The sequence below is a fragment of the Paramormyrops kingsleyae genome, chromosome 25 (assembly GCF_048594095.1).
Source record: "Paramormyrops kingsleyae isolate MSU_618 chromosome 25, PKINGS_0.4, whole genome shotgun sequence".
NCBI lineage: Eukaryota > Metazoa > Chordata > Actinopteri > Osteoglossiformes > Mormyridae > Paramormyrops > Paramormyrops kingsleyae.
Window position 1 is genome coordinate 30,484,550 of NC_132821.1, and position 24,336 is coordinate 30,508,885.

Here is a 24,336-nt window from a genome sequence, read left to right on the forward strand (position 1 = left end):
ATCATAATAATAAAAACAATAATGGTCCATAAGCACTTCGTGCTTTGGGCCCTTAATAAGTCCAACAATAATTAAAAATAATTTTGATTAATTGTTTAAACGTGTGATTATTTTGGTAACTTAAAAAAAGTCAAAGAATGCAACCAAATGTAATTGTAAAACAGACACATAAAGTTGAGAAAATGCCAAAAAACGGTGACGATGACTGCTGTCAGCATTCCCAGCCTCTCTAAACCGCAAGAACGCTCCTTCTATCGTGGGTGCTTCTCATTTGCTCACGGCATTTCTGCAGTTACCAGGAGACGAGCCTTTTGAGCATTGTGGGAATTGCCGTTCAGAAGTAGTTTCTAGTTTTAGATAACAAACGCCGTGACGCTACCTAGTAAACTACATATCCCATAATGCACTCACCCCCGGTCCTTTAAATTTGTCTTTTGCGTGCCTGTGCACATGACTAGCGTACGTACAGCTTTTGGGCTAGCTAGGTGTTCTTCGCGCATGCGATAGTTAGAAGAGCATTGATTTTGTAAACACGGAAAAACTATCGCTATTTGCTGTCTAACATGAAGCTCCAGAACTTGTGTGTGTTGTTACTTAGCTGTTTATGTTTCCGGACCCTGGCGAGTAAATATTCCAAGGAAATTAATGACCCCAAACCTACTGATGGCAAAAGCACAGTGGAGTTCAGGATCGCCAAACTGAATCAGGTCTGGGAAAAAGCGCTCCGGGTGAGTAACTTAACGAGATGGCATGTACATGTGCGTCGTTAGGTCCGATCACAAATGCTTTACGCCCCGATGCCAATCTTCATTCAAAAAATAAAAACGTCAAGCCCCAGCAGAACTTGACTCAGCCCCTGATCTTTTCAATAGCTAGAAACTCCCCTGTGCATGCATGATTAATCACTCAGTGTTGCCATTTGTTTCTATCCATTCGGTGACTTAAAATATCTACAAGCCCGTATTAACTTGAGCTATTTTGTCATCAATTTTTAGCCCTTGCACGAACACTAGAAAACAAGTTGCAGTCAACTTGCATCCAAAACAAGCTTTAATTCTCTTGAATGTAGGCCATTTTGAACAGTAGTATGTGGAGTTCAATATGATTAAGCTTATTTTATAATGCAGTAAAGTAATATGTGATCAAGGGGTAATAAGGAGATAAGAATGGTTACAGCCAATTTTGAAATATGCGGTACTGAAGTATGACCCTCTGGTGGGGGTTGCTGAGTATCGGAAGCAGAAAACTTATTTTCCCGAAGGAAATGGCTTGTGAGACTGCACATTACATCCAGATAAAATAGTCAGTATGCAGTATGACATAAAACAATCTCTGTATAAAAATAAATGTGACATAGAGATGACAAATACTAATTGCTGGGTGAATGTGGTGATAAGTACTGCAGATATTGCACTCGAAAGATATTGGTGGAAAAAAAAATTGTATATGGTTGGCCAGCAGATTGGTATCTTACATCCCATTCTCTCCCCTCCAGATGCAACTGGATCCAGTTAAACAGGCTGAGCTGCACAGTGACCTAAAGATCCAGGAGAAGGATGAACTTCGCTGGAAGAAGATGAAGGCTGAGGGCCTGGATGAGGACGGGGAGAAGGAGGCCAAGCTGAGACGGAGCTTTAACGGTGAGCGAGCCTCCGGTCACTATGGTGACGAGATGCCCTACCTATTTACATTTAAAGGGACCATGACGTATAACCATGCTGAGTGTTTAGGGCCTTATTGCTGCTGTAAGTATAGCCATAGCTTATTCAGGTGCTTTTTTAATTTAGTAAATGTTTTAAATGAATGGATGAATATCTTAAAGAACCCTTTCAGTTTCTAGACCTAAACATTGCGTACCATAGGAAAGCTGCCAGTTAATCTCAGTGTAAAAAGATGGAATACAAATCTTAAAAGGTTAAATTGGAAAATAATTTTGTAGGGTGACTTCTAAATGTCATGTTCTGTTTATCAAGCTAAATTAATTAGAATATTCTAAAACTGCAAAGTGTCTGTTTTGCTGGCTTTGGTTTCTTAATTTGGTTCTGATGGTTAAGATGTATTTTCCCTAGAAAAACGTGCATAGGGATGTTGTGCGGCTCAGCGGACTAAGTCTCCGTGTCTGTGATCAGTAGGTCATTGGTTCAAACCCAACCTAAGCTGAATAGTCACATGTCTGTGGGCCCTTGAGCAAGGCCCTTACCCCCAGCTCCATGGGCACCACAAGCTGCCTGTCCTGTCACTGTTGCCCCCAGGCCTGTTCTCACCTGCATGGAGAGCTAGCAAAAAGAGAATTTCCCCACAGGGATCAATGAAGTACCTCTATTCTATTCTACTCCAAATTCTCTTGTCAAGTGTGAGTTTGTATCCTTTATACAGTGCTTGTAGTACTGACATCTTGAATTAAAGGACGCTGCACCTTTAACGAGTTTTGTTTTCCATTTTGTTGCAAAGCTGACAGCACCTTAATGTCGCCCTGTTTCTCTGGCCCTCAGTTATTTTAGCCAAGTACGGCATGGATGGCAAAAAGGACACCCGTCCATTAGAAAGCAATAACCTTAAAGACCACGAGAGCAAGGAGGGCGATTTGTTTGATGACCCCAGGCTGGACAAACTCTGGAACAAGGTGAGGGAACGATTAGAAAATTGATGCTCCATTTTCAGTAATGAGAACTGGAGGCCTGTCGTAATGGATGGTGGTGATGCTTAAATGGTTCCCAGCAGAGCGAATTGGCAGGGTTGATGCACCGTCGATTTATTTCTCCTATAGTGTTGATGATTTTCTTCTGTAACTTTCCATAGGCAACTAAACGTTGAGAATGACCAAGGGAATGAGGCCCTTTTGAACCTCTGTTTGTCTTTGTAAATGGAGAATCGTTTCTGTGAGGGGAAATGTCCAGGGTTCGAGTACCACCCTTGCCGGACTTGGTTTAGCTAATTATTTTACACCAGCTAGATGTTAACTGTTGACTGACGTTCAGTAACCGCACTTCATATCCGCAAAGGTCTGATGTGGTGTTAGTATTGGTTTATATACTTAAACTGAATTTTAAGGGAAACCCAATGAAGTCCCCTGTTTGTTGTACTGCCAGGTAAGCAGCTAGCATTAAATACCACTTAGTTTAGAACTTGATAGCCCTAGCAAAAGTGAAGTCTCGGTTTTATAGTGTGCACACAGTAATTTGTTTGTAATCCTTTAAAACATTTTGGGCTTTGAACTGTAAATTAAACATGAAAAGATCAGAAGAACATAAAGCGAGACAACGGAATGGAAATTAATCAGACTTTAAAATTCAGTAGAAAGTGTAGGCGGTATGTTAATGTGTCTTTTATGCTTCTTTTAAAAGGATATACATCATTTATATGGTGGTACAAGGAACCGTATGCCTGTACCATATATATGTGCTCCTTGAGATGCTGTGAGCTTCTTTTAAGATGCACCAATGTCAGCCAGAGCCTTGGTGTAGAGGAATGACTTCAGATAGGCTACTGTGTCTGAAGCCCCTTTCATCTTGTAGGCCATGTCTTCTGGAAAGTTCTCAGAGGAGGAGCTCCTGAGTCTACGGCGGGAGTTTGAGCACCACAAGGAGAAGGTCCAGGACTACAACATCCTCATGGACACCGTCAGCAGGACCGAGGGTGACCGCTCCCTCCGAGCCCCCCACTCCTCCCTTCCTCTGCTTTTTAAATGTAACCATTACAGGTCGATTTCCTGCATCCTTCACCGGGGACCTGCAGGGTTTCTCCAGGGTTTTTGTTGACACTATATTGCCAGTTCCTGCTACCCAAGCCTTATGGGAAATCGTAACCGTCCATTAGTGCCTATCTGATCGACCCTTGTTTAAATATCAAGATTAAGACTGATATGTCACCCCCTTCAGAAATCCACAAGAACGTCATCTCCCCCTTGGAAGGGGAAGTCAAGGAGAACGCTCTCCATCAGAAGCACCAGGACCTGAAGGAGAAGATGCGGAACCTCAACCAAGGTTTTGAACGACTGCGCAAGCTGAGTCACGAGGGATTCAGCACGGATAGTGGTGAGCGGTTCGAGTCTCACATTCCTGGGTTGATAATCTGCAGGAAGCCAACTGTCCATCCGATGAAATCGGTTATTCAAAACTTCAATTCTGTCCCTGAACAACTTTTCCATATCTTTCATCCCAAACCCAGTTTGAAGGACTAATTATTTAAATACAGGTGTATATGACTTTGTGTATTATTTATGGCAGTCCGTGTTATTTTTGAACCTATAATAGGACTATTCTTCGGGCAGCTTCCTCAAAGGACCCATAGGTTGTTAGCCATGATAGACGTGACATTTTGGAACAGGCTTGAAAATATGCCTGTTATTAGTCAAACGCAAAAACAAGCAGCAGCCCAACTGGCAGTAGATGACTCACGGTTATTTTTCGCTGTGTGAAAGCCAAAACAGGACGGTAAAAATGTACTAAAGTACGTACTAAAGGCGTGGAGGCTCCTGACGTCTTGTTGAGATGTGACCACGTGGTAATTGCATTCTTCACTTTTGATCTGTAGAGTTTAAGGAACCAAGAGTCATTGAGCTGTGGGAGATGGCGAGGACAGCCAACCTTAGCAATGATGAGCTGGATTCCCTCAAGGTGCGTTTCTCCTTTCCTTTAAATTGAGTGTAAGAAGCCTCCTCAGGGTCACCTTGAAAAGTGACCTTTGTTCCTCTACCCCATACAGGAAGAGCTGAAGCACTTTGAGACCAAGGTGGAGAAACACCAACACTACCAGGAGCAGCTAGAGCTGTCCCACCAGAAGCTGAAGCACGTGGAGTCCCTGGGGGACAAGGAGCACATCTCAAGAACCAAGGAGAAGTACAATAACTTGGCAGAGAAGACCCGGGAGATGAGCTACAAGGTGGGGCATGTAGACCTTTTCCTAAATGTGTAGGATTGTTATGAAGACATTTTTATGGGATCTTGTCTTTTTAGATGAAGAAGCACCTGCAGGATCTCACCAGTAAGATCTCACGCAATGGATTCAACCACAATGAGCTGTGAGGGTGTGTGGATGCACCCGAGTGAACTGGCTTCCTGCTTCTGGGACCTTATCCAAAGGATCTACATTGCAGTTCTTCCCTCTCAACACACCATGGTACAGTAGATGAGCAAGGATTGTGGGCTCAATTTAAAACACTTTTTGGACCATAGGATGTAGAGATTTGTGTAATCAAAACACGAGAAATTGAAAGCACTTATTTTATAATGACCAATTCATGTTATGATTATTGAATATTTTTGCTCGGATGTTACAGTATTAGTGAATTTTTGTTCAGACGGTTTTGTGCTTTCGCGTCTATATTTCGCTTACAATCTTGACTCTGCTTCACATGAGTACTATAGTGGTTTGAAGGGTTTAGAAGATCGGCTGGGATGACCCGATCGTTTCTCACGTACAGCTGAGAGGGAGGGGACACTGGGATAGGTGGGGTTGCTGGGGAAAACCCAACAAGTCAGCCATTCAGATGTGGCTTCACCTGTATCCTGCATCCAATGTTCAGCCAGCAATAGGTCCAATGTAAGTAAGAGGTTAGCAGTTACTGGTACCTGGATGCTGTGTGTGTTTGGGGGGGGGGTGTCTACATTGGCTGTTGTATTTGTCGATTGGCTGTATATTGGCTGCAGTGTGTGTCGTCGAACACACCGACTGATGGATTGCCTTGTGGCCAGTGCTTCCTGGGGATTGGCTGCCAGCACCCGTACTGACATTTGGTTAGAAGACAGATTTGTATTGTATGCATTTGTACTTGTGTAACACTCAATGTTTTATGAAGGAACATAACGTGAGAGAATCGAGGCAGAACTTGTACCTAGCCTTCTAATCAATCACCTTGAATAAAGCTAATTTTACATCTGGTTATGCCCTGTGTCCTGGCCTAGAACCTGAACAAACTATACTGCAATGTCTTCAATTCAGACTACTACGAATCCACCGGTTTCTTGCAGACTTTTGAGAGTGATTGAATGCTAAACTTGCTTTTCTAAGGGTTAGAAAAAGCATAAAAGGACATAGCATCTTCCCCTAGTCCTCATGAGCAGTGTTTCCCCATCCAGTCCTCGGGGGAACCCCGGACAGTCCACGTTTTTGCTTCCTCTCAGCTACCAGCGCAACTTTACCAGGTATTCGGTGTTCCTGATTGGCTGGGAGCTGAGATGAAGCAAAAATGTGGACTGTCCGGGGTTCCCCGAGGACTGGGCTGGGAAACACTGCTCATGAGGCACAGAAGTCCAGGTTTTCTTGAATTGGATGGTCTGTGCCTGTGATCAGAGGGTTGCCAGTTCAAATCCTGCGACTGGGGAGGTGCTTACACCACCGGGCCCATGTTCCAGGGCCATTGACCCTCTGATATCCTAACTTGAACATAATTTTGGACAAGAGTGTGTTCAATGTAAATCTCACCTGGGATGGAGGGCTTAGCAACTGCAACCACCAATTCTAAAAGCCACAGACCCCCAGACCTGGGCTCAGGGGTGGAAAACCCTCTTTGACAGGCCGAGAATAGGTATACCTTTTTGCCTTCCTATGGAACCAACCTCTACGGTCCATTGGGCAATAAATGTTTGAGAGCAGGAATGCGAGGGACAGTGGCAGCCACTTCAGCTAAATTTGTGGAGGATACAACCATGCAAGTCTTCAGCTAGTTCCTGTGCAGAAACACTAAGTGAAATAGTGATTAGTGCATGAAAAGGCCATTGACTGGAGCAGAAAGATAGCATACGGCTCCAAAACGTCATCGAGAGCGGCAACAGGAAAAAGTCACACCTAAACCGGTAAGGTGCCTAAATTTATTAGAAATACAAAGTAAAATCTATGCGTTTGAAAAAGATCCCTTCCAGAGCGTTCACTTTACATAAAATCCTTATATGTACAACTTTGAGATGCGTGTTACCTACACGGCAAGGATATTTACAGGTCGTGTGGAACAGCTGGGGGTGAAGGCGAGAAATGGAAAAGTGAAGAGCGTCTTCCTGCATCTTCACCTGCATGCAAGCCAGGAGCTCCAGCAGAACTCCGTCTTTACTCTACCTGCCTAAACATACAACACACCACCGTAGGGCACATATACTCCATATACCAAGAATAACTTCCTCCCCAGGGCCAGAGGATCAAATAATGCTACAAAATTAGGAAAGATTATTCTTATCACTCTAAAATCTTTTTGCATAATTGAGGTCCAAAACACTGCTCTCCTATTCATTTCCTGCAAGGGAAATATACGTAACGGTAAAGATAAGACGGTAGATTTGGGGTTGAAGCTGTCCGGAGCTTATTTTTATGCATCCCCCACAGCAAAGAACCAGCCATTAGGATAGTAGCAGGATGGAAGTTAGCACCAGAAACTACGAAATTCCGAAGCGGCCAGTTTTGCTGTTAGCGTCCGTCCGGAAGGTGGAACGTCCAGCCCTCGGCAGGAGGACGTCACTCGAGCGCCAGGCGGACCGTGTTCGCACCAAGCTGTTCCAGAGCTGAGGAGGACCACTGAAGCGTAACACTGAATAAGGTTGGTCTTGACACACGCATGCACGCTACGCTATGCTATGCTACGCTACGCGGCACAGGACGTTTGGGAAATGACGGCTGTCATGAGGGAGTGTCGGTAAGTACAATGCTACAAACCAGGGCCAGGCTGGCTAGATATTTTTCCCGGTAGACCAATGGCATATGCCGCCCCCCCGTGAACAATATTTAATGTAAGGGACCTGAAAGTTCAGAGCCAATTTTGAATCTCAGTCCAGCCCGGCTACAAACTCGCTTGAAAGCTGCCACCCATGAAGCACATATGATGGGTAACCACCATCTCAATATCGTAGGTAACTAAAGACAGGAAGTGGCATAACAGACCCAAAAAAATCCCCCAAAATGCATCACAAAAAGGTTTCAGGGGAGTTTTTCCTCCCTTGGCGCCGAGCCAGTTCCCAGGGGGCTGATGACAGAGCTCCGAGGGCTTCAGTGAGGAGGGGGGAAGAGAAGGGGAGTCTGTGTGCGTCGTGTCCAGAAAGAGGCTGAATGTGGAAGGGAAGAAAGAGGAATACAAACGAACAGCGACAGCTCCCGCATTGGGCAGGGTGGGGGGGGTGGATGGTCATTTTCTCAGACGTCGGGTCTGGATTTGGTTACTCCGCGCTGGGAGCATGTGCTTCTGCTGCCGGGGAGGGAAAAAAAAAAAACTCAGAAATGGAGCCGCGGGTTCAGTCCGCTTGACAGGTCACTGCGGCGCCCCCTTCTTCCTCTGCTCCAGCTCCTGCAGGCGCTCCTCTCTGCACTGGGCATGCTGGGAGCCCACTTTGTGGGCCGTCTCCGTGGCGGCGATGTCAATCAGGGCGTACTTTGTCGAGCCTCCTCCTGGCGTGAGAAAAACGAGCATTATCATCCCCTATCTCGCACCCCAACAATATCAGCCGACTACAGAAGATGAACGTCCCGGTACTGACTCATGCAAATCCCTGAATCTTCTTATTTAAAGAACATTGGTTTTCCTTCCGGCATTAGGTCAGGGATCTATGCCCATATGCAAAAAGGTGTGGGTTTGAGTCCCATCACAGCATGAATGGGCACCTATACCCCAGCTGGCCCAGAGGTGCTGAAGGCTGGGTGACCCCGCTCTCTGACCCCAAGCCTGTCCTCACTCTAGACAAAAGCATCTGCTGTAAATGTCAAATGGCCATTATATCTAGTAACCAACTGAGAATGTTACTAAAGCAATATGAAATACCACCCACCTTCAACTGTAGTACTATTATTAATGCTACACATACAAATGACAGTGGGATGCATTTTCTGATAAATCACATCAGGCACAAATGTCTCCCTGTGCAGGCAAGCAATTACATTAACAAGCTGTTTTGAGCCGACTTTGGACGCAATTCACCTTAGCCCTCAGCCGTCAACCGCAGGAAACCGCGAGTACAGGTTCACTGTTCTGTTCTCTAGAAAAGTCAGGCTACAAGGCAACTGCCCCCCCCCCCTGCCACTGCAGCACAGTGTGGCGATTAGCAGCATGCTAAGAGTGTGCAGTCGGGCCGAAGCACAGAGATGGCCGTGCAGAGCGGGAGCGCTGGCAAGCCGTGCGCACACCGGGCTTAGGGAGGGAGTGCTCTTACTACGTCCGCGCAGGTGTGCGCCGTTACCTCGGACCGCAGAGCCAGGCTCCTGCAGCTCCAGCTCCATGTAGTGGAGCTGCTTCTTGGATGCGGGGCTGATGGGAATGTTGACGTAGGTCGGCCCGCCCCCACGCGGCCTTTCGGGCGGCGCCGCTGCCGCCACGTTCCCCAGGACGGCCGACGTGCTGCCTGCCGAGGGACAAACCAGCGTCGGCACCAGCCGTCGAGGCACAGGGGAAGACCGGAGGAACGCGAGGAACCTTCAGGGATTAATTTCAGCGGCTCGGCCAGCAACCTGGCAGGTATCGAGTCTGGCACCAAGCCCGTCTCTGCGGCTTTAGTTTAATAAGCTTACAGATAAAGTACTTTAATAGCCGGTAGGGTTTAAAAAAAACAAAACAGAAATGCAGGATGGATTCAACAAACCCTGATTTCTTCAGTAAATAAAACACTGCATGTCTATAGTGATTTTCAGCTAATTTTCGAAAAGCATCTTCCCCCAACTTGCAGGCCTCAATGCACTTGCTAATAATCAACCATTGGCCATTTGCAGATGAATCCGGTCCTCCAGCGTCAACTATGTCAACTACTCATTGAGATGATAACATGGGATACTAACCACACTCTGCTGGATTCACGCCCCCCCTCCTGGGTGCATCGATAGTGGAGGCCATCAGCTCATAGCCTCCTTTGGGATCTAAAAGGAACAGAAGCTAGCGATGAGCGTCCTGTGAGGGACAGGTCGATGAGACAAAGGGGGACTTCTCCAGAGGAAGCCACCCAAACAACTGCCCCGAATGACATATTCAGTCATGTGATCCTAAACGCACCTGTTAACTGATTAGTTACACTTCAACGTACATGAGCAACACTGTGCGAGAAAAAGGCGCACCTCAGCAAGAAATGGTCAACTGCCAGACCAACTGTAAATGATCAACCAAGGGCAACCATTGCCCCGAATCCCTTTGTATGATCTGGAATGATCCGCAGGTTGTCTCAATTCGCTGCGGTGGTAGGCCCGAAGCAGATTCCAGCTCTGTTCATTTTGACTTCATATCCTTAGGAACTTCAATTGAGTATTTGCGACAATGTCATCAAATGTTATCAAAAAAAAACAAAATAAACAATGATACACACTATACTGAAAGCAGTTAAGCTAACTAAGCAATTAACATTTCATAACATTCCATAGTCATGTATAAAAAGAAGTGGGCATGACCCGTTGCCCCTTATTTTGGGTTTTGTCAGCATGCCATGAAGACGTGATCTTTCACAAGGATCGACATCAGCATGGAGGCGTAACGAAAGGAGAGCATCTTCTAGGGCTCAGGATGGAAAGGAGCACATGCTCCTAACTCAGCAATGTCTATACATTTGCTTAAGATGCAAGGATGAAGAGCATCATAAGTTGGCTGCAAATATCAAGGGACGAAGATACAAGAAGTCAACTGCAGCCCATGGATAATTACAGAGGGACGCTATGGTTGGTTTGCAATGCACTGCATCATGTTCTTTCAAACAGAACAGAAAGAGGTCTAGAGAGCAGTGGGGGGGATCTGATCAGATAAGCCATCCATCTAGAACAGGGGTCTCCAACTCCGGTCCTGGAGAGCTACTATCCAGTAGGTTTACTATCATACCCGGCTTCTGATGAGCCACACTAGTTCTCAGGTAAATACCAGGAACAGGTGTGACTCATCAGAAGCCAAGTGGGACCGAAAACCTACTGGATAGTAGCTCTCCAGGACCGGAGTTGGAGACCCCTGCTCTAGAAGAAACAGACGTGCACATGTTGGTCTGTGCCAAAAGAAGCCTACAGGCTTGAAAATCATTCCCCGTGGTGAGGGGGTCCTGGTGGTTCTGCTATGCTGGGTTGCAACTTTCCTGATATGGTTTAGGTTCTACTTAAACCCTTGGAAGACCAAGTAAACACCAATAAATGCAAAGCCAGTGTGAGTGGTCGTGTTCATCCCACAGTGAAGCACTTCTAATCTGGTGGGTATGGTATCTTGTGGGATTAAGACGCCCCTTTTCACCAGGCACCAGTGGTCACAAGCCTGTTGATACTGACAGCAATGTAAATCATCCCTGACCATGAAATCTGAATTGGTGCTTATGGGGGACACCAATGTCGTACCATGGCATCAAGAAAACACAAAATTATGTAAAGGAATCAAATCCCTCCAAAATGCTCCAGATGCTTTTAGAATCTAAGCAAAATATCTTCATGTAAGCGGATTGTCTGAAAACCGTATGACTATTTTGCCAGTCACACACATGCGGTTATAACACCTATCGCAACAAACGAATGGCGTGAGGCTGAAGCCATCTGGTTGCCATGGTGCCAGCTGCAAACACCAGCATGTCTGCCGCCACTCGCTAGCATTCGGCTCCCCCTTCATACCACACTGACGTCTTACCAGAAGTTTGCCTGTGAGCCTTCGCCATGGTGGAGGAGCCCATCGAAGACACTGCTCCTGTCGGGATGAGGACAGCATCGTTACCGCAGACGGACCTCTGAGTCCGGAAAGCCCACAGGCTCCCGCGCTCTCCAGCTCTCTCTCCACGGCTGCCCAGGCACGCTCACTGACACCACGGGGCGAGTGAGGCCTCTTTATGCAACACACGTCGTGACGGCCGCAGCGAATCAATTATATTTTCTGCACGACTCCCAGCTCGATGATCGATGCAACATTGCATTCATTTGCAGTGTTCCTTCAGAGCTCAAACACGGATTTCGGGTGTTATTTAACAGCACGAAGAGCTCCCTATTGCTGAAGGACAACTAAAACAAATAATTCAGACGGTGGTTAATGATTCTCAATTAGCTGGTAGTGAAGAAAATAAATCTAAAATAAGTCTAGACATTGTATATAAGACCCTTTGGGGGTGGAGGGTCTTCTGATACAAGTTGGTCTTTTGCTTTTATATTTGTTTTGCTATATATGACCACTAAAAGTTAGTTCTCTGGTGGCCTCCATATATGGTCTGAGAAGCTCCGCTATCAATTAGCGAAACCAGACCAAACCGGTCAGGAGGCGCCTCTCTAAACCCCACGCGTCCGCCACGACACACGAGTCACACCAGAACGGCCCGTCAGGTCAGAGGTCAGCCTCCCGTATTCAGAGAGGCACTCTAATGAGGCAGCCCTTACCTTCAGAGTCAGCGTACAGTCTCTGCTGACCACAGCTGCCCATCAGTTCATAGCTGCTCCGGTCGTCAACCTGAAAGACAGCAGGCGATGGGAGAGAGGGGCTTTGTTCTGATTGGCTGCTCCCTAAACCACTCACCCAATACGATCACTGTTTATGCTAACTTATACAAAGGCATTCCATATTAGTCTGTCCTATTGACCGTGTTTTCCAACCATAGCTCTCAGTCGCAGACTTTGAAGGGGGCAGGGAATAATTGATCCAGTACTGAGGTCTCAGGTTTATTCCATTTTTTATTCAATAATTATCATAAACTACTACAAATAATATTGTTCTGGCCTTATTTCTTGCACAAGCTAATTTGTAACTAAACATTCTGCTTGATTGGCACAGCACATCCACATACACACCCAATCATACAGGCGAAATATGATTATTGTAAGTCTGAAATCATCACAGACCCACGAAACACTCAAGTAATGCTTGGTCTGTCCTAATACCCACCAAATTAATTCCTGAACAAGTTTAAAAAGCTGACAGCCTTGGGGAAAATAGGGCTTCTATCCCTGACTGTAGACATTATTGTTACATATTATCTGGTCTCGTTCAACAATATTCTAACTGTTCATTAGACACGTCTTCAAATAACTTTGCATTAAGCAGTTTGCCAACCTATTAAAAATTACCTCGGAGGACTTCTCCACTCCCCGCCCTTCCATAGCTTCATAGGCCACGCCTCCTTTGCCCTTATCCTCCTTCTTCATTGGCTTTTTGTCTAGATGACAGAAGGCGGAGCTTGTCATCGTTTTTTGTGACATCACAATACCCTGGTCTGACCTAAATCCTTCAAAGCTCTGACTGCCATCCTCAAACAAACATTAGTGTTAAAATCCCAAAAAACCTGCAATGTTTTAGGGTATGTTGGGAGGTCCTAACAATGTGTCACCTGCTAATATAGTGAAACACCGACAGCAATTGATGTCTTGCCCACTGGAAGGTTACACTGCAAGGCAGGAAATATAATCATTGATTCACAACACGCACATGGTATTAAACTAAAACCCTGCATGAGACTTATGTTGGAGGGTTGTTGGTTCAAATCCCTGGGTTGGCAGAGTGATCCCACTATTGGGCCCTTGAGCAAAGCCCTTAACCCCAAATAGCTCCAGGGACTGTCTGAACATGCTTTCAGAAAGAAAAAAAAAAGTTTCTTTGGACTAAAGCATCTGCTAAAATAAAAAAAAATTGTATTGGACTGGCGAGAGACCAAGATTTATTATTTTACCATGTGTCACATCCCCTGAAAAAAAAGGAGATATTTTTTGGATCTCCATGAAAGAACAAAACAGGTGCCCCCAGGCTATGTGAACATTAGTGTATGGAGCAGTGATCTGACAAAATTAGAATATGGAATCGGGTGAAAAACTCAGTGTAGTTAGACAGTGGTGCAGAGACTGGGGACTCAGGCAGGCTGGGAGAGCAGGAAAGGGGGGACCTCTTGGCATCTCACCAGCCTGGAGAACCTGAAATGCTGCAGCATCAGGATCTACAGCCGTAATGCATGTGAGAATCACCATCCACCTTGTACGACAGGGGTAGGTGTGGAACGTAACCCTGATCCTAGACTGCCGGTATTCAGCCGGTTTTTGCATCCTGTCAGGTATCTGATGAACTGCACCTGATCTCAGGCAGGTAGTAACTCATCAGGTGGGATAGAAAACCTGGATACCGGCACTGCAGGATCAGGGCTGCCTACCCCTGTTGTAGAGTATAACGTGTCTGTGCGTCATTGTCCTCGCCTGTGTGTCACCGCATGCTGCCATTAATCCGTTCCCGGAGCTTTAGCTGTAGCCTCCCATTTGTAATCAGGTGGCATCGATGCTCTGCCAGTTTTTGAAATAAACATCACTGCAAAAAAAATGAATAACCCAAAAAGTGTTCCCCACCGCCCCCCCATCCAGAATAAAATTGCATCAGTGTGAAGGCAACTGCTGAACTTCAAGGACCGATCTGGCATTTGGCCGACAGACACACCAAAGGAAAAAATACGACTTTCACCATATAAAGGCGTTTCATCACATAAAGGCGTTTCACCATATAAAGGCGTTTCACCACATAAAGGCGTTTCACCATCTAAACAGGGCAGGAATGACACTGGACCCACTGTGAGCCGCCCATTTTCCACAACGCACCCACAGGGGATGTAGCTCAGTGGTAGAGCGCATGCTTCGCATGCATGAGGTCCTGGGTTCAATCCCCAGCATCTCCACTCTTTCTTCATCCAAGGGTCAGTAGAGCAACATCACTCTGGACCCATGAGCAAGGTCCTCAACCACAGTCAGTCCAGGGACTGTCTGATTCTGCTTTCTTGAAAATGTGCACATTGACTAAACATTTTTTTTTTTTATGATTGCTGCTGGACAGTGATACAGATGATGGCATAGACGACAATGTACAGTTAGACTGGGAGTCTCATCTGTTGTTTTGCATTTGCTTGCTTTTAAACCTTGACCGAAGGAACCATGAAAGACTTCCAATGTACCAGAAATTCTGTACCTGTGCAAATGGCAACAAAGTTTCAATTCAATTCTAGACGAAGCACTAGTTACCTACAATGGATGACATGTTTCGGTTAACACAACCGACACAGAACATACAGGCCTCCTATGATACTCAACCCTGGTCCTGGAGTGCCGGAATCCAGCGGGATTTCCATCCTACCTGGTCTTTGATGAACCACCCCAGATCTCAGGCAGATAGGAAATCAAGCAGGACAGAAAACCTGATGGATACTGGAACCTGCCTAACCCAGCTCTAGATACCAGCATGCATGCAATCACAAACCAGTACAGGAGCTCCTACACAGAGCCCTTCATAGGACGTACCTGATCCGGTTGGAACGGCCAGGACTCCTGAATGCGGGAGAGTTGTTCCCTAAATGGCAGAGAGAGCAGAGCGTCAGCTGATTAGCGTGGGACTGAAACATCCTGATTGAATGTACCTTCAAACCCAAGGCACCGCAAATAAGCTCTGCTCCCGAACAATATACAAGTCAATCTAAGTAAGAGAAAATTTCAGAGATAAAATGCAATATTTTTAAAAAGGTACCACTTTTTAAAGTTTAATTTGTGCATTTTGTAGAGCAGGAATGGGTTAGCACACTTCAGAAAGGACACGGAGTCCACACAATTTTTGTTCTGGCCCAAGGATTAATCAAATTATGTTTACTTATGGATAAAACCAGCCCGCTTTTGCCATTCTGAATAACCTACTGATTGGAACATTTTCCTAAGAGCAACTCATTTCACCCAACAAAATTCAAAATTACAACAAAATACAACAGACCCCGTGGCCCTTCCAATGCATGGCTGCCCACCTCTAGTGCCAATTCAAAAAACAAAATAAAAACCCTTCTTGGCATTACGGCCACTCGGCAAATAATATTATAATTACCAGGAGCCATTCAGCCACTGATTTGCTTCCCTTTGGCAGTAGATTGCAGGATGAGGAGGAATACGCTGGGTTAAAAAAGGAAAGAAAAAACAGGCACGCAGGTGGACACCTGTGGAATCCTGAGGGAAGCCCATGGCTCTGGGTCCTACTGTTCTTGAGAAGGACTTTATTTTTAAAAGTACAGCTTAGGTCTTTAAATGAAAACCGAACCCCACTTCAATCACGTAGAAAAGTAAAACAAAAAAAAACAAGCGTTTAATTTAATGGTCCTGTGGTGTTTTAGATCCATTCTGGAACCCTCTAAAGGTCAAAACGCCCAAGCCCCTGCTACAGGACCCACTGTAAAATGTAAGCCCCTGGAAATACAAATGCCTTCTGACATCACATCACAAGGTCTCTCCCAAAATAGCTCTCATTGTTTGGGGGTGGGGGGATGGGGGGGGGGGGTAGGCTTAGGACAGAAAGTCAGGTCCCAGAAGCCCGCAAACGCAGATCCACAAGTATCACACTGCTTGAAAGTAAAAGCGATACAGAAGCAGCGTGAAGAAACCCCTGAGCCAATCCAAACAAACCTAAACATTAGTCCACCAATAGGAAGCCAGCTGTCAATTTCATTAATCATGCGGGGACCTTTAAATTGCATTAATCAATGTGAAAGGTAAACAAGAGTAGATGAGAACATCAATACAATAAAAACTCTGTATCTGACACATGTGCTTATGTGTCATTTCTTGTTAAGCAATATGCAGAAACCTTTTCCAAACAAGACCACGATAAACGCACAGTTCTTACCTGCTTACCACATTTTTTCATTGCTGAGTAGCACTGCTCATGGGTAATGTAGTTTAGATTAAATGAATGATTGCACTGGATGGAAAAAAAAAGGTTTTGGGGTTTTAAGACACAGGAATTTCAAACGGCACGTTTTATACTGATGGCCTGCAGTTAATATGGTATAGCAGGGAATCACAAAAACCATCTACCACCTCGCATTAAAAAGAAATTAAACAGATCTATACTTCAGGCTTTGGATGTACTACAGTAATATGGAATAACACAGTATTTCTGCGACAAGATTACAGAGGAGCAAACAATAAAATCAGGATTACCGCTCGGCGAGTATCATCGGATTTCAAATACCGGAATAATGCTGCTTTTGAAAATACTGCCAGAATACGGTCAAAATCCCATATACCACAGCATAAGGTCTGGACAGTATGATGCTATGAAAAGCTTGACACAGTCCAAGTCGACTGCACGCAGTTTCATAATCATGACCTCAGAAACACGTGCAAGTAACATGCACAAGGGTGAAATACAAGTCTTTGCTGACGTATATTTTCACATCTACAGCAAGGTGACACATTCATGGCTGTCCGAATGTCCCTCACATAACTCCGCAAGCTATCCATAATATACGGTACCAGTCAAAAGCCAGTTCAAATCCCTAGTTTGGCAGAGTGATCCCACCATTGGGCCCTTGAACGAGGCCCTTAACCCCAGTTGCCCCAGGGACTGGCTGCCCCTACTGTCCCCTCTACACCAGTTCCATGAGGTGGCCTCCTGGGATGCTTTTCCAGCTGTCCTGAAGGAGGTCCCACATATGCTGAGCCCTCATTGGCCACTTTTCCTTCACTCTCTGATCAAACTCCTCTAAAACCATCACTACTGTGTTTAGGTCAGGTGACCAGGTCATGTGACACTATCACTCTCCTTTGTAAGCGGATTGGCAAATCCAGACTTTTGACTGGACTTATGTCCAATAGTTAATAGTTAACACTAAAGAAAGAAATGACTGTAAACATATAGAAAATAAGGGGTATCCTAGTACAAGGGCAGCAAGCGGGGGTGGGGGGGGGAGTAGCCTCCGACTCCCAATGAAATGAAATCCATCCAGAACCTCCACCAGCATTTCCAGCACAAATCTGCTTAGCAGGACATCCTCTGACCAATAACCTCCCCCCCCGCCGCCCCCCCCCCCCCCCCCCCCCACTACCCATCACACAGAGAAAATGAGCTGTGCCCCTTCTGTCACAAGAGATCGCTTTCGATTCCTCCATCCACCTCGGACCAACGCCCCGCGCCCCCCCACCCCCACCCCAAGCAACAGGATGATTCACAATGACCTCGCTCTGCGTTCCTCTGTGGTGTGTCACGGGGGGGGGGGTTGGGGGCGTGAAAATGATTCACTTCTACAGGGCCTCACCAGTGTGTAACAGAAAAGAGAATGAAAAGAAGAAACCAGGAAAAATCACTGATCCGGGATCAGCTGTGGAGCACCTCAAAGCCCATTTCACATTAAACGCGGCTTCCTGTAAGAAATTTGCTGCTGAAAACTATGTGGACCAGGCAGCCACCAGAACAACAACCTCGTTTTCAATTATACGAGGGAAGGTGGCCAACCGTTCAAATGACTTTTTTGTCTGATAAACAATCAAACACCTTCCATTTCCCCCCCCCCAGAGGGCCAACAACTGGATTCCTACATGTACTAATTTTTTCACTGCCAAAAGTTTTTGTGTCCCTGTACAGCAATCCTGCTGCCTTAAATATTCACTGCACATTCTGAGCTTGTATGACAAGGTACTTATTCAGTTTTGCTAGGTTGAGGGTATTACTGTACATCAATGACAAAAATCACTGCACAAAAACCTGTCTTTTAAACAAGTGGAAAACACTGGCAGATACTAGTAAATGCATGTTCACTGAAACACACGATATTCCAGCAGTATTCTTTGCTGAATCATTTGCCTGGAGAAATGTATCCTTAGATGTGCAGTGGCATCACACTGAACGTGTAGTGCAGTGGCATTTGGTGTGGAGGGACAAGAGGGGAAAAGGGGTCAATCCTATCATTAGCCAATGATGTGTTTTGTATCAGTGAGTGGGAGGGGCACTCCACAGGCCAATCAGCTTTCAACCAATAACCCCGCCCCCTGTAAACACCACTCTCCTGGGTATAACGGAACCGTCACTGAGCCGACTAAGGCAAAAAAAATACAGCGGCCATTTAGAGCTCAGAAAACAAACTGTATTGTTACTCTCAGTGTACTATTTCCATGCAGACATTTGATTTCAAGCAGCTCTAATACTAGTTCTTTTGGGTCGAGGAAACATCTTTGCTACCTGTTTATGACAACTTGGTATGTTATAAGATGGACTTTTAAGGCAGTCATAGAATATATCCCAATATAGAGTTTAAACAAAATTATGAGCATGTTCCATAGATAATTTTAAAATATGCATGCTCTCTGTCTGAGATAATTTGCTTTATCCTGTTCTGAGACAAGTTCTGTAATTAGTTTTGAAAAACAGGTTTTGTAGTATTAAAATCGGTTTCACAATTGTTAACAGGAACTAATCAGTGAGGCAGAACAACCATTTCAGACAACATACACGCCATGTACAATTCGGCGATGTGAACTGCAGTTCAAAACTAAGTCGCATTTTTAAATCGACGGCCACAGTAATGTGCCTGAATTCAGCCTAGACCTGCGCATAACCAGCCAACGCAAGCGGGAAGTTAGTCACCGCACACAGAGTCTGGAGGAGCAGTTTAACCGAAAGCTAAACGGCAGTTTCTAAAATGCAGAGTCTCGGCCGTGTCCCAGAACGGCCGGAAATAAGCCAACGCCGTCGGCAGCAGAAAGAAAAGCGCGATTTAGGACCGAAGGTCCAATTACACGCCGGAGAGTGACATTAGCGCGGCGGAAGATTAATGAAGGCGCGTGGTGGTGACCGAAGGCAGATGAGACACGCGGCGCTTCGTGATGCGTTTCCATGGCAACCCAGGACTTAATGTCAGCGCTGGGCTTTTAATTGGCTCGGAAGCAGAAAATGTTCATGTTACCAAGAACAAGCAAAAGTTTAAAGGCTTTAGTTCCCGGTGCTGTCAGGTCTTTCTGGCTAAGCTACGGGGTTAATTATTAAGAGGCTCTGCGAAGATGGAACACAGATTAAAAGCTAAGTTTAAAACCTACACCACTATGTCCAAACAAGATAAGTCTGCTATACTGGAAGTGACCATAAAACCATGAATTAAATTTGACACATTTGTCAGTCGAGTAGCTAATTCAAGAATAAGAACAGTATGTCACAATGCAACGTTTCAGGAAATATTACACAAAGCTGTTCATAATTAAAGATACATCAGAATTAATATACTGGAGCAAAACATTTGCTTAATTGGAGTTAGACAGAATTTGCATACTGGACCATCAATCAGTTTAAAATGATTTGCATAAAAGATGCCGTACCTTCGTTTTGCCGCAGACAGGACAGGCAGCGAAGAGCGGTCTTGCCATCCCAGACTGGAGGCTGAATGTCTCGTGCGATTCCAAGAGGCTGGCAGCAGGGGGCGCCACCTCGCCGGCCCGCAAGTCCAAAGTCGGTCCATGTTTCTGTGGCGCCGGCAACTTCAACGCCGAGTCCATGGAAACCTGAGCCAGCTCTCCCAGCTCTGGGCCGGACTGTACGGCCGGTCGTCTGCTCGCGCTCGGATCTGCCCCCCCCCCCCCAGCATCCGGGGCCAGGGGGGCCAGCTGGTCCCTGGGTGGTGCACACTGGCGCAGGTTCCTTGGTGTGTCGTAGAGAGGCCGGAGAGAACTGGGGACCTGGTATTCAGCGGCTGGGCACGTGCAGACATTCCGCTCAGGCAGGCTGAGCAGAGAGCCGAACTCATCTCCCTGGCCGATGTCCAGACTTCCAGTGTAGGACGAGAAGCTTCCGGAATACGACGAGTGGCTCCCGGTGGCAATGCCGCTATCCGACGAGCTCTGGCGGCCAATTTCCTGCAGCCCCCGGCTGCGGGTAGGCTTGGACAGGACTCGTGTTGCCGTGGTGATGGCGGCACCCAGGCCCTCTTCGGTATGCAGGGGGCCCCTGCCTTGGGCCTGGACCAGGGGCTCCACGGCACCGGATGCCCTGGGCCCCGGCTCCGCCCACAGGGTCAGGCGGCTTCCCAGGCTGGTGTCAGAGTGGCTGGTCTCTGAGGAGGAGCTGGATATGCTGCGCTCATCACTCGCCACAGACACGCCGTAGCTGCAGGTGGACACTGCCGAGGACACGACACTGGTTTTAGCCAACTGGACGCAGAGGAGCGGCTACACGACCCGCGCAAGGACGGGGGGCGGTACCTGCGCTGCTCTGGCGACTGCAGTGGGAGAGGAGGCTCAGTCGCTTCTCCAGCTCCTGCGCCTCCTGCCTCACACGCTCCTCCATGGAAGCTGGACTTGCGTTGGGGTCTGAAACACAACGTTTAGCCAGTGTCCACAGGAAGTGACATCAGTGCAGTTGAGTAATCATCACTTAGACCCGAGTCCAGTGGAAAACCAAACAATAAAGGTGATGATACACAGGGCAACTTTTTGAGCGATGTTGCCGGTGCAGCTGCCAACCAGGTGAGACAAGGGGCAACTCATCCGGATCAGGATGATCACGAAAAGTTGCCCAGTGAGATTTATTGCCCGATAAGTGCCCGAGCGCCATTAATCAGCAACACTGCCTGGCAGCATTACTCAAAAAGTTCCCCGTGTATCAACACCCTAAGACTCCATTTTGGAGCAGTAGGTGTTATTACACAACCAGAATCGGAAGTGACATAGTGACCCATCAACATCCTTGGGACAAAGGATGGGAGTATGCAAGACAGACAACGAAGATGGACAGAGGAAGTGTACGATCCCCATCGGAAAAGCAGCACAGATCCCACGGACTGCCAAAGTGCATCCAGAATGCATGGAGATGCAGTACAGCCTGGCTAACCCTAGTGTGGAGATGTCCTTGATTGTTTAGCTGTTGTTGGATGCCTCTTCAAATGCATCATCAGACCAAAAACATCTTCTGGGTGCAGCTAAGTAGAGATAGACCAAGGGGCCCAAGCCCAATGTCAAAGGAGACGCTACTTGCCCGTCAGAGGCTACAGCTAAACATGAGCGGGATTCTCCGTGTTCCAGAGATGGCTGTGGACCAGCAGTTGCTAATGACGGGATACCAGCTCCCATTTTTTGCGAGTGGTACATCCAGCCTGAATAAAGACGTGCGAGTCATCAGGATGAGGGGGGGTGTTGGGATGCCATGGTGAGGTCACGCATTCCAACAGCAATTGTCGGCGTTTGATGGGTGGCGTCACCCACCGCGACTTGTGGTCCGACGCTCCTCCCAGCCATTTCTCCTCTTTACCCCGCGAGGCGGTTTAATAATAGTCCCTGATCTAAGCCGGGACGAATCCCGCGAGTAGGTGGTGACAGACCCACTCAGTCCCCTTATTCATCATTAGGAAACCTTTCCAGCTTCGGGGAAGATTAGAGGGGATGGAAACGCTCACACCAGATGGAGTGCTGCAGCCAAAATTCCTCTGTGATCGGAAGGAAAGAAAATTCAAGGACTAGCTATTAACAACGATCCCTGTCATGCTGCACGTGTCTGCAACCGTGACAATGATTGACGGTTCGACATCCTTAAATCTCGTTCAGAGGCTTCACCGCAATTGTAACGACATTAAATATTTTAGGAAAAGTGCAATATTCATTAAATTTAAAATTGCGACACTTTTTAAAAAAAAATTAGCTACTAATCTAATGAGTTATAAGCACTTGTCAGAAGCCATACTGGACCAATGAAGCTAAGAACCTAACAGCCAAGGAAGATGTCTGAAAGTCGTGGAGTCTAACAACAGGGACCCTCTTCGAAAACGGCAGAATGTATTTTTCCCAAAATTTATGTAAAACCAAAGACTCTGTAGCAACCGATAAAAAGATATATTAACAACAAGCGCCCGTCTGGCAGAGCCTCTCCGAAAGTACCGTGCCGTATCAATATCCCGCCGGCTAAATTAGCAACGTGTCATTCTCGGCACTGGGTTTGCGGCCCCCCCCTTGAATTTATAGCTTCCAGGTTCTGGTTTCACATTCCGACACCGGCACCATTGGCTTAAGTGCCGGGCTTTTTTATTTTTTAGCGCAAAACAAAATAACGGAAAAAAAAATAAACGGTCAATCCGACACATGATCTGGCAGGGGGTGCCTGTCATACCCGCACGTCCATCGCTCGGATCACCGGTGTCACTTGAGGTATCAAACCCTGATGCTAATTTTAGCACCTTTACTGCAATGAATGTCTCAGTTTTAGAAGGGTGGTAGGAGTAGTAGGGTTTTAATAGGGGTTTATAACTTATATGCATTACAAAAAGGCCCAACTCTCGATGTTGGGCTACACAAAATTAGTCTAGTTGACTATCTAGGCAAATCTAAATCATTAAACCCACTATAAATACATAATAGCTATCACACCGTCAGCAGATGTTAACCAAATTATTTAAATCAAATTATTCTCTTCAGCTTCGCTGTTGCATTAGATAACTCCACTATAATTTTTAGTCGCAAGAATACCCAATACATATTTCCCGTTCATGTTTTCAGGGGTTACCCATGATGCACTGCGGCATTTGCCCGGGCAGGACACTTCAAGGTCGCAGGGGGGCGCTCCCCACAGCATTCCTGAATGGATCCACTTTCCCCAGAACCATAATCTCACCGTGTGACCCACTTCCTGGAAAAGCCAATTAAACGGCGACGAACTGCGCAAGGGGGCAATTCGAGATAAACCCCCTCCCTGCACACTCACTGGCCCCCCCTGTCCCCTGAGAGATGCCAAGCCAGAGATGCGGGGATTTAGTGATCCACCCATTGGTGTGAGGCCCAGACCGAGAACACCGACGGGAACAAGAAAGACCCGCATTGTGGAGTGCGGCACCACGTACGAGAGCCCTGTTAGCAGGCAGCTGCGTTTCCACTGTGATGTTTTGTCTGGGGTCTGCCCTGGGCAAGCGCGACGGCCTCGGCGAATCAGGAAGCCCGTGTATCTCTTTACCCGAGCGCCGAAGGAGCTGAGGCAGGCCAGCCTCACTTTAACCCACGGAAAGCAACACTAAAGGGGAAAAAACGGCGGGTGGTGGGGACAGACCCAGCTCTACAGGAGGGGCCAAGGGTGCAAAACAGCCCGGAAATAATAACGTGGCCCCTCAGGGGAAGGTACATCGGTCCAGGACTGAACCATGGATCATGCCTCCTGATAGATTTCAGATTTTTTTGTGGACCCGGCACTGGGTGGGGTCACTGCCAGGTCAACTTGGTATAAGTGCTTCGCAGGCGATACTGAGCTCACAGGTCACTCAGCAGCGCCCTCTGCAGGGCAGGAGGTGCAGGACACCGGCGTCCCTGTGGGTTCTGTGGGTTGAATGGGACGGGATGTGGAAAAGGCCCCCAAATGCCATTCCAGGAGGAGCTCAGCTACCCCCCCCCCCCCATCCCGAGGCCTTGGATCTGTAACCCGAACGCAGGAGGGTGGGGCGCCAGACAGGGTGTGGTTTTGGGCCAGCACTCGGTGCTTGTGATATTAACCTGGCAGGACTGGCCTGAGCCCAAACGGGCCGCGGGTCGGCGAGACGCCCCGGACGATGCAGTCGAACAGAAAGCTGATCTGCTCGCCCTCCAGGCAGGACAGGAAGAAGACGCCAGCCCCTGTGGGAGGAGAGGGGGGAGGGAGAGAGTGTCAATGACGCCGCAGATCCAGCACTGTGTCCCTAGGGCTGCCATTCGGGGGGGGGG

General features: G+C 47.0%; 2 protein-coding genes and 1 non-coding gene across 9 annotated transcripts in view; 2 read left to right on the forward strand and 1 right to left on the reverse strand.

The window, feature by feature from the left end:
- Nucleotides 1–430: 430 nt before the first annotated feature.
- Nucleotides 431–5,883, forward strand: lrpap1 (low density lipoprotein receptor-related protein associated protein 1). The gene is made up of 8 exons (XM_023829798.2): nt 431–728; nt 1,496–1,640; nt 2,493–2,623; nt 3,516–3,636; nt 3,879–4,034; nt 4,534–4,616; nt 4,705–4,881; nt 4,956–5,883. The coding sequence occupies exons 1-8, from the start codon at nt 564–566 to the stop codon at nt 5,022–5,024; spliced, it is 1,047 nt and encodes a 348-aa protein (XP_023685566.2). The 5' UTR covers nt 431–563; the 3' UTR covers nt 5,025–5,883.
- Nucleotides 5,884–6,795: 912 nt separating this feature from the next.
- The window catches only part of dok7b (docking protein 7b), a 29,116-nt gene continuing 11,575 nt past the window's right edge, over nt 6,796–24,336 (reverse strand). For 2 of the 7 annotated variants that reach the window (XM_023829768.2, XM_023829762.2), the window contains 11 exons: nt 24,130–24,249; nt 20,866–20,973; nt 19,987–20,783; nt 16,523–16,597; nt 15,163–15,211; nt 12,964–13,052; nt 12,280–12,349; nt 11,546–11,602; nt 9,745–9,822; nt 9,126–9,314; nt 6,796–8,367 (listed from right to left, as the gene is read on the reverse strand). In XM_023829768.2, coding sequence (XP_023685536.2) covers nt 8,231–8,367; nt 9,126–9,314; nt 9,745–9,822; nt 11,546–11,602; nt 12,280–12,349; nt 12,964–13,052; nt 15,163–15,211; nt 16,523–16,597; nt 19,987–20,783; nt 20,866–20,973; nt 24,130–24,249 — 1,769 coding nt within the window. In that variant the 3' untranslated portion in view covers nt 6,796–8,230. The remainder of the gene's footprint in view (nt 8,368–9,125; nt 9,315–9,744; nt 9,823–11,545; nt 11,603–12,279; nt 12,350–12,963; nt 13,053–15,162; nt 15,212–16,522; nt 16,598–19,986; nt 20,784–20,865; nt 20,974–24,129; nt 24,250–24,336) is intronic. The other 5 variants (XM_023829763.2, XM_023829765.2, XM_023829767.2 and 2 more) reach the window with 5 other exon arrangements.
- trnaa-cgc (transfer RNA alanine (anticodon CGC)) lies at nt 14,475–14,546 on the forward strand. Its single transcript has one exon. It is a non-coding gene; the product is annotated as a tRNA-Ala (tRNA).